Source organism: Chanos chanos, chromosome 15 (genome assembly GCF_902362185.1).
Source record: "Chanos chanos chromosome 15, fChaCha1.1, whole genome shotgun sequence".
Lineage (NCBI taxonomy): Eukaryota > Metazoa > Chordata > Actinopteri > Gonorynchiformes > Chanidae > Chanos > Chanos chanos.
In genome coordinates, this window is record NC_044509.1 from 15,833,292 (window position 1) to 15,843,317 (window position 10,026).

General features: G+C 39.3%; 1 protein-coding gene across 2 annotated transcripts; it reads left to right on the forward strand.

The window, feature by feature from the left end:
- Positions 1 to 3,313: 3,313 nt before the first annotated feature.
- On the forward strand, positions 3,314 to 6,013 carry LOC115828496 (zinc-binding protein A33-like). 2 transcript variants are annotated; one of them, XM_030792500.1, is made up of 6 exons: positions 3,314 to 3,715; positions 4,198 to 4,293; positions 4,416 to 4,646; positions 4,754 to 4,776; positions 4,857 to 4,975; positions 5,472 to 6,013. In XM_030792500.1, the coding sequence occupies exons 1-6, from the start codon at positions 3,314 to 3,316 to the stop codon at positions 6,011 to 6,013; spliced, it is 1,413 nt and encodes a 470-aa protein (XP_030648360.1). The 2 variants fall into 2 exon arrangements, with proteins under 2 accessions (XP_030648360.1, XP_030648359.1); XM_030792499.1 differs by lacking the exon at positions 4,754 to 4,776 and having other exon boundaries at positions 4,416 to 4,666.
- Positions 6,014 to 10,026: the final 4,013 nt, after the last annotated feature.

The window sequence follows — 10,026 nt, forward strand, 5'->3', positions numbered from 1 at the left end:
TTGTTTTTCTTGTAAATATATATATATACATATTTTTTCACTGTACATATTTGCCACTTTGGACATTTTTTTTTCACTTTTCTTCACTTTGGATTGGGACCATTTTTGTTTGCACTGTAAATAAAAAACCTTGCACTTACGTGCTAGTTGCGGAGGAGCCATTTTTTTTGTTTGTTTTGGTGCGTTTTGGGCAACCCGAACCCCTGTTCGGCTTCACCCTGCCACACGCAGGTTTATAGGCATGACTGGCTATTCAAGAGCTTTCTGGCGAAATTTTTCCAGCGTTGTATCCCCGCTCACTGATCTGCTCCGAGCAGATAAGGAGTTGGTGTGGACGACAGAGTGTCAATGTGCATTTGATTCAGTGAAGTCTCTCCTGTGTAATACGCCAGTGCTTGACGCTCCCGACTTTACGCGGACATTCAAATTGGAGATGGACGACAGCGCTACTGGCACTGGTGCGGTTTTATTACAGGAAGACTCTCACGGTATCGATCACCCTATCAGTTTCTACTTGACTGATATCCTGATATCCTACTATAAATACTGTACTCTGAGCCCAGCAAAATACTGGGAAATATGAGTGTCATACCTCATTACACCACAAGAGGGAAGAATGTCACAGTCTGCAAAAAGTGAAGGTGCAGGAGAGGTTTTTATTTGTTTGTTTGTTTTTTTGTCATTTTTATTTGTGATAGAATATACTAATGTATAAGTAATAAGGTAATATGTACTAATATACATCTTCACAGCACCGTGTGTGATTTAGAATTTTTCCCCCAGGTCTGTAAATCTATTGTAACATTAGAAATTCTTTTAAAATAATCTCTTTTCATTTTCATTTTGCATTGTTCAGCAACACTGTATTACCTCAGCAATGCTTCATACTGATAAAATTCTTTATTTGGCTCCACAAACTCACTGACCCTGCACAATGGTGTCACACTGTCCTACTCACTGCTGTCCTGTTACTAGGTCAGTCAGTGACTCCCTGTAAGATGGAGAAATCCAGTATTTAAATAAAGAGAAACTCAGTATCTACACCTGTGTTGTTTTCTGATGGGAATTAGGAAAGTGGGGGTCACAGAGCAGCTGGAGGTTGACACATGAGCAGAGGAGTTTAACCAGTTTTGGGATCTGATCCTTTTCTTAATGACCCTGTCAATGAGGATAAGCAAAACAGCACCTTTCTCACAAATATATCAACTATAAAAAAGCCTCTCATTTTCTTTCTTCCTAGACATTACCGCAGAACCATAACAGAAAGTTTCTACAGGAAGCAACTTTTTGAAGGAGAGAATTACAAACTCTCCACATCTTTGTGGCTTAGGATCACAGCTGCTAATGGGTTAAACTTATCATATCTAAGGAACATTGAAGTGGATGTCAAACCTAAGGGCATGACACTGTTTGAATGTGTTTTTTAGTGATAAAGGAACCTCATGGCTCTCACACAGCGCCTAGTCTCATTGAAATGATTTATTCTACTGAATTTCAAAATAAAGACCCGAATAAAATAAAGAAATCAAATGATCTCAGTAAATCAAAGACTTTTGTCAATAAATATACATAAAGACATAAATACGTAAACATAACTACATAAGGACACTAAATAAAGTATAAAAGGAGAGTCTAAGTGAAGGTCATTTACATTTTCACCAAATCATAAGTGGGTAGGTGTATGGGACAGAGGGTTAGGGGTGGAAACAGCAACATGACAGCCCTGTACCCCTGAACTAGAATATACAGTGACTCATGACAACATGGAAATGAGCAGCATTATGTTTGAGACACACACCCCTGTCCTCACAAAGCCCTGAACAGACCACAGTGTCATAGTCATATATGTTTGTAAAGTGACATCACTCTCAAACACATAACAGAGAGACATCTGTGGTTGACAGAGTGAAGAGGTGAGAGATTCTGATGACTGTTCTCATACAGTGTATGTGGGGAGGGGGATATTGGCAGTGTGTTGATGAAAAGAGCAGTGTTTATTTCATGTATAGATGTCTGCACTTGTAAACTGGTCTTCAAAAGTCCTCAGCTGGCTGTTCTCTGTGGTACATAGAGTAGCTGGAATCTTAATATTTAGTCTATTAAATGAATATCTTTCACACACAGTTATGTTATTCTGAGTTCTTGGGTTTAGTTAGATTTGCTGTGGTTTGTGGACTGGAGAGGACTGTTCATTGAGAGAGAATATGTTGGTGTGATTGCACCATCTATTGGCCAATGAGTAAAATGCAACAAAAAGTCAGTTTTAACCCCTGTAACTCTGTGCTTGTTGTGTATTCTGTAAACTCTATTTGTCAATATTTAATTAATATGAGTCTCATCTTTCCCTTGATGGATTTTCTGTTTAATTATCCCTGATAAACACTCACCCACACTAACCCTGTAGTGTCCTAAACTGTGTATCATTATTCTTTCACATTTCTGTCATTTCTCACAGACTGTTCTGTTTTCTCACTCATATACTCACTATTTCACACTGACTCTGCAGTAACCTCAGATGAATCGCATTCTCTCCAGACTTTTCTGTCATCAATCATTGATTTTATATAATCTCTCAATTTACTTCATAACATGACAATACTCTAACGATCCCTGTGTGTGTCAGAGGAGGATGGGCTCCTCCTACTGAGTCACGGTTCCACTTGACATTTCTTCCTATTTTAGCCAAAGTCTTCACAGTGTCCTGTAGGGCTGCTTTGGACAAGGTCTATTGCACAAAACTGCTACACAGAATGTAATGCATAATTGAGATGAAGGTTTTAGGATGTCCTCCCAACACTCATTAGGTTGTGATAGTGATGTCATTGCTCTCTAACAGGAGAAATTCAAGTAAAAACAAGTAGGAGGTCCTGTAAGGGTCTCGATGTGCTAAATCATGGGCATTTGAGTTAAAGTATGGAAAAACTACATGTTCTGAAACCCTCTAAAAGGAGAATGACTTGCCCTTTGAAACTGATCTTTGATAAAAGAAATCAGGGACCAATCAGAATCCTTTCTCTGTAACCCCACCCCCTGTCACACCCTGCAATAAAGAAGTAAAACTCACCTAGTCAGTGAAGTAACTATGCACTGACACCACCACAGTAAGAAGTAAAACTAAAATGTAATTAATAAAACAAAAAGTCTAATTATTTGGAAGCCGACAAACACTAAGGATTTACAAAGTCTGTACATCAGAGTGGTGGTCAGAAAGAAGACAGAAAATCCTGAGTTTCATGTAAGTTTTAATGTTCTTTCATCTGAGAGCGAAAGTACAGTTGAAAACAATATCACCATCAAGGAAGACCCCTGTAAAATGGCTTCCAAACTCTCACTGTCAGAAGAGGATCTCTCCTGTCCTGTGTGCTGTGACATCTTCAGGGATCCTGTTGTCCTGTCATGTAGCCACAGTATCTGTAAAGTTTGTCTGCAACAGTTCTGGAATAATAAAGAATCCAAGGAGTGTCCAATCTGTAGGAGACAGTCACAACATGACCCTCCCCGTAACCTTGTGTTAAAGAACCTGTGTGAGTCTTTCTTACAGGAGAGAAGTCAGAGAACTTTAGCAGGGTCTGAGGAGTTCTGCAGTCTGCACAGTGAGAAACTCAAACTCTTTTGTCTGGATGATAAACAGCCTGTGTGTTTGGTGTGTCGAGATTCAAAAAAACACTCAAACCACAAATTCTATACAATTGATGAAGCTGCAGTTGACAACAGGGTAAGAAAAAATTTACTTAGTAAAACATTATTAAAATTTTCTACGTTTCCCGAAAGAAAATGCATTCAAAAGTCATTTCAAACTGGGACAATAAGTTTTGTGCTGCACTACTCAAATGTCCGTGGTACATTCAAATCCCCAAAACTGATATAAAATTCTTTCCCAATCTGAAAGTTTGCACTTATGATGAAGTGTGATTTGAAACAGTAATTAATACTCATAAAATGAACACTATTGGGTTAGTTAAGGCCATTGGGTCAGACTGTTTCAAACCTGTTTTCTGTAGCAGTGAAAGGTCAGATACAGTCTCTGTGTGTCTGTCATTCTGTATCACTGATCAACACAGACCAGGTCAGTTCAGTAAAGTCTAGGCTTTGTAATCTATAGAGGACATGTCTGTGTATCAGACACACACACAAACTGTGGTGTGTGTATGTGGAAAACACACAGACTCTCTCAAATGATGTATCACTTCCCTCCAGGAGGAACTCAAGACTGCACTGAAACCCCTACAGGAGAAACTGAAGATCTTTAAAAAAGTCAAACTGACCTGTGATCAAACAGCAGAGCACATTAAGGTGAGAAGAATTAGTAATGAAAACAATACAGTCATTTAACACAAAAGAATAATTTTGAAATATTCAGTATCATGAATGTAATGTACTATGATAATTGTGTATTTTTATATTTTTAATTTCAGACTCAGGCCAAACACACAGAGAGACAGATTAAAGAGGAGTTTGAGAAGCTTCATCAGTTTTTACGAGATGAAGAGGCAGCCAGGATAGCTGAACTGAGGGAGGAAGAGGAGCAGAAGAGTCAGATGATGAAGGAGGACATAAAGGAGATGAATAGAGAGATTTCACGTCTTTCAGACACAATCAGAGCCATAGAGGAGGAGATCAAATCTGAAGACATCTTATTCCTGAAGGTAAATGAAGATAATATACTGTCCCACTCCCCACCCCCCCACACACACCTCTCTCTCCCATTTATCATAAACATTCAGTACATCATGCCATTTTCTCTCTTTCACAGAACTTTGAGGCCACAAAGAAAAGGTAATCCTGCTGTCTGTGAGCTCTCTGTTTATCTCTGATACCAAACCAACAACAGCACTGACTCCTGAATGTTATTCCAGAGCCCAGTGCACACTGCAGGATCCACAGATGCTTTCAGGAGCATTGATTCACGTGACAAAGCACCTGGGCAACCTGAAGTTCAGAGTCTGGGAGAAGATGAAGGAGATCGTTCAATACAGTGAGTGTTGTGTCTGGACAACAGGACAGAAACAACCAGCGTTTACTTGATTCAGTTAATGTGGTCATATGTAATATACTGTTTATTTAAAATTTGACACCAATCTATTTTGTGTTAATGTACCACAAACTATTTATTTAAATTCCTCACTCGTTTGTTTTAAATAAATGCATTTGTGTGGTTTTCATCTGTTTCTTTCAAATTCATTCACTTATTTAGATCTAACTTTATCTGTGTAAATAAGTCCATAAGTAATCACTTCTGATGTCAGAAGACACGCATAATCAGCACAAAATCATTATGCACATTAATCAGCTACACATACTCACACACACACAGAGACACACACACTCACTCACTCACAGACACATTCTGTCTGTTACAGTGAGACTGGCTTTTTCTAAAGGGATGTAATGACTTAGAGCTTCTGGAATTATGAAACAATTCAAATGAAAATGTATTTCATCTTCCAACTGACTCTGTTCTCTCTCTTCAGCTCCTGTCATTCTTGACCCCAACACTGCACATCCACAATTCATCCTGTCTGAGGATCTGACCAGTGTGAGATACATATATGAGAGACAGCAGCTTCCTGATAATCCAGAGAGATTTGATAAATATCCATGTGTCCTGGGCTCTGAGGGTTTTAACTCAGGGACACACTGCTGGGATGTTGATGTGGGGAATGACACACTATGGTATGTGGGTGTGGCCACAGAGTCAAACCAGAGGAAGGGACCAGGACTCCATGGTGGAATCTGGTATGTGGGTTATTGGTCTGGCAAATATTGGTCATGCTCCCCAGGACAGAACCAGACTCCCCTCACATTTAATGATAAACTCCAGAGGATCAGAGTGCAGCTGGACTGGGACAGAGGAAAAGTGTCATTTTCTGACCCTCTTACTAACACACACATACACACTTTCACACATACTTTTACCGAGAGAATGTTTCCATTCCTCTATAATGGTTTTAAACTCTCTGCTCTGAGGATCTTACCAGTGCAGTGTTGTGTCAGAGTGGAACAGCACAGTTAGAGCTGATACTGTCTCTGAATGAGCTCAGATCACATACACACCATTATTTTCAACAAATCGTAATGTATATTACTGACACCTCAGCCAAAATTAGAGAAAAACATTTCTCAACTAATTTTTAATTTTCTAAGAATTTGAAAGACTGTGAAATCAGTGTCATACCTCATTACACCAGCAGAGGGAAGAATGTCACAGTCTACAAAAAGTGAAGAGCAGGAGGGGTTTTTTATCCTTTTTTTCGTCATTTGTATTTGCAATGCAATATATTAATGTAGGCCTATAAGTAACGTATGCAATGAAATGTGTACTAATATACATTTTCACACCACTGAGTGTGATATAGGATTTTTCCCCCAGGTCTGTAAATCTACTATAATACTACAAATTCTTTTAAAATAATCTCTTTTCATTTTCATTTTGCATTGTTCAACACTTTATTTCCTCAACAATGCTTCTTATTGATAAAATTCTTTATTTGGCTCCAAAAACTCACTGACCCTGAACAACTGTATCAAACTGTCGCACTCACATCTGTCCTGTTACTAGGTCGGTCAGTGACTCTGTATAAGATGGAGAAACCCAGTATTTAAATAAAGAGAAACCCAGTATCTACACCTGTGTTGTTTTCTGATGGGAATGAGGAAAGTGGGGGTCACAGAGCAGCTGGAGGTTGACACATGAGCAGAGGGGTTTAACCAGTTTTGGGATCTGATCCTTCTCTAAATGATCCTGTTAATGAAGATGAGGAAAAGCAGCACCTTCCTCTCAAATATATCAGCCATAAAATGCATTTTATTTTCATTCTGTCTATATTAAAAACACCACAGTTGTGAACATTGCTGTACATCAGTCTGTGTAAACAAAAACAAGGGAATTTATACAGGTTGCATGTAAGTGTATGTACTGGATATTTTGAGTATGAATTTAAAAGTCTTTAAGAGTCTTCTGCAAAGGGATGCTTTCTCTTTCTTGCACAACAATGAAATTCAGAATATTCCCCTGTTTGTCACTACCTGCACCTGTGTCTTGATTTCAAATATTTAAGTCTTGCATTTGTTGCTCTCTTTTGCTCAGTCTTGGAGTTCTGGCTTTTAAGTTGTGTTTGTCTTTTTTGTGTTTTAAGTGGGGCTTTTTTTCTATCTCTGCTGTTTTGTTGTATTTCAGGTGTGTTTTCTCCCCTTTTTATCTCTGCCTGTGAGTTTTGGAACTGTGATAGATTTCCTGAACCAGATCTTTGACCAGTGTTTGACAAGATACTCATTGGGGTTTGGGCTGTAAACCCAAGCTCCCTAATGACGGAAATCACATTATCAATGATCAAAGCCCGTATGTGGCTGAATGTCTGTATCACATGAAACATTTAAATATCAGAAAACGTTTCAAACTTTAACCCTTTTTAGAGAGACTCCAGAGATTAAGAGAGGTGATTGGTGCAAAAACAATTTTTATTTTGGTGCAAAATCTGTTTGCAATTAAAAGTGTTGAGGTGTATGTGTGTTCATATGAGCTATTCTGTATGACTCATACAGCACAGAATCATGTGGTCTAAGCTGTAACTCCACCTAAGTGCTGTGTCCATCTGTGAAAACTAGTGCTGCCACACTGAGCTCTATCCAGAGGGTGGTGATGTATTCTAGTGATGCAACTCTGGATCATTATGAGTGATATATACATTTTGTTTGGGATGACTGACAGTCTTAATGCAGCGTGCAACCTGGAAATGCTTCATTTTCCAAAGATCCATTTTCCAGGATCCTCACTTGTCCTCACTTGTGTGATCTTTAAGTAAGAGCTTTGCACACAAAATGAGAAGAGATAAGACCCCCAGCAAATCAAAAACATAGACTGTAAAATTGAAGGTATTCTTGTCCTGTTGTGTGTGGCTGTCTCCGGATGTGAACTTTCTTAATGACCCTGTCAGTGAGGATGAGAAAAACAGCACCTTTCTCACCAGTATATAAACCACAAAAAGCCTCTCAGATTCTTTCTTTCTTTCTTTCTTTCTTTCTTTCTTATTTTCTTGTTTACAGGTGAATTCAGCATTGACAAAACTGACCCGTGCTGAGTTTACCTGTAAACATCGATAACATGATCAATGACCGATATGTAACTTTGACCACTCACTCTTCACTTTCCTGTTTTTTACACAACTTAAACAAATTCTGATGAAGAACAATTCATTACTGCAACGCCTTAGTGGCTGGCTTATCAGGTCACTTCAGCTGGTTCAGAATGCTGCTGCACGCCTGGTATTCACCCTCCCAAAACACTCTCATGTCACTTCGCTGCTCACTACACTTCACTGTCTTCCGGTAGCAGCCAGCATCCAGGTTAAGACACTGGTGCTGGTTTACCAGGCCACAAGAGGCTCTGCCCCACCTGACCTTCAGTCTCTGATCACTCCTTACTCTCCGGCTAGATCTCTCTGCTCAAACACCGCTGGACAACTAGCAAATCCCCTCACTCTGGGAACCTGGCAGCCGCTCCACTCAGCCACGTCTTTTCTCTGCCCTCGTTCCGCGGTGTTGGAATGACCTTCCTTACCCAATCAGAACTGCAGAATCTCTCGCCATCTTCCACAGGAGCCTGAAAACCCAACTTTTCAGAATCCATCTGTCCCCCAGTGCGTAACCTCCCTTTTATGTTACGGTATAAAATGTAAAAAAAAAAAAAAATCCTATGTACTAACCTTGTCTCCATGTCACAGGTTTTGTTAATAGTTTTCTGTTTATCGTAGCAGGATATACAGGAGCATGGTACTGAAAATAATTGATTTACATTCTTACCGTGATCTTTTGCTTATGTGGCAGTTAAACCTGATTGATGCACTAACTGTGAGTCGCTTTGGTATAAAAGCCTCTGCTAAATGCCAAATTGTAAATTGTCGTGTTTTATTTGAGACACAGATCTCTACAGACTGATGCAAAATGTAGTGCTTCAGCAGCTGTTTACCAAAAGGACTTGGCAGAAAAAGACTTCTAAACTGTCACATTTTTCACAAGGTATTAGTCATAATGTTACTGTATATAATGTTTGCAGTGGTAGACAGTGTTCTTTAATCCTTCCTGTGTCACAGAATTCAACTGTATAGAAAACTAGTGACAGAGAACTTTTAGTCAAATGTTGTGACGGAACCTGATGTGACACTCTGGTCCTGTCACTCTTGCCTTGGTGAAGCAGTGAGTTAATTTACTGACTGACACAAGCTGTATTATTAACCTGTTTCATAACCTCAGTCATAAAAGAGGGAAATGATGGTGTTTTCGTGGACTTGATGAACTGAAATGAAATGTCATTTTGGCTTATGACATCTGTTATGACAAGCATGGGGCAGAGTTACATCATCCTCATGGAAGAGGCTTTGAGTATTATGGAAACCTCCATTGCTGTGAGCCAGCCAATGTGAGGTCAGACTCTTGGCTCAGATTACAATGAGACCTGGCACAGCAGACTTCTTGAACAGCAGACTACAATGAGGTGGATGTCAAAACTATGGGCATGACTCTGCCTGAAAATGTTATTTTTTTAGTGGTAAAGGAACCTCATGGCTCTCTCACGGTGCCTCATCTCATTGGTATGAACATTTTCAGCAGGTGCAGACAGTTGGTGCATGCTGACTTTGACAACCTGTTATGTGAAAAACTACACTCAAAGCAGAAAGAAGTGTTCCAATGGGTGTACGATGCTGATGGGGTGGACAAGATGACTTTTGCAAGATGGTTCCCATCCCTGTCTCTTCGGTAGCTGTGATCATGGCAAGATGAAGGAGTATGTGAGACAGGCACTCCAGTGGCATGTGTTTAGAGCCATTTGTGTGTGGTGCCCTCAGGTAACCTCTTCCCAGCACAGGGTATTAATTTCTCTTAAGAAGATCTACGGGTGCAGCATTAGATGATTATATTTGATTTCTTTTTGTTCTTTTTTTTTTTTTTTTTTAATTTAGACCCAGCTAGTAATTTGATCTCTATGTAAATTAAATTTTTAAAAAAATCTAAGGATTTTGATGTGCTAAA

Excerpts from the sequence above, each read along its gene's own strand:
- LOC115828496 (XM_030792500.1), top strand. The coding sequence starts at position 3,314 with ATGGCTTCCAAACTCTCACTGTCAGAAGAGGATCTCTCCTGTCCTGTG. Across the intron at positions 4,294-4,415 it reads AAACAGCAGAGCACATTAAG|ACTCAGGCCAAACACACAGA; the intron begins GTGAGAAGAATT and ends TTTTAATTTCAG. Across the intron at positions 4,976-5,471 it reads GAAGGAGATCGTTCAATACA|CTCCTGTCATTCTTGACCCC; the intron begins GTGAGTGTTGTG and ends CTCTCTCTTCAG.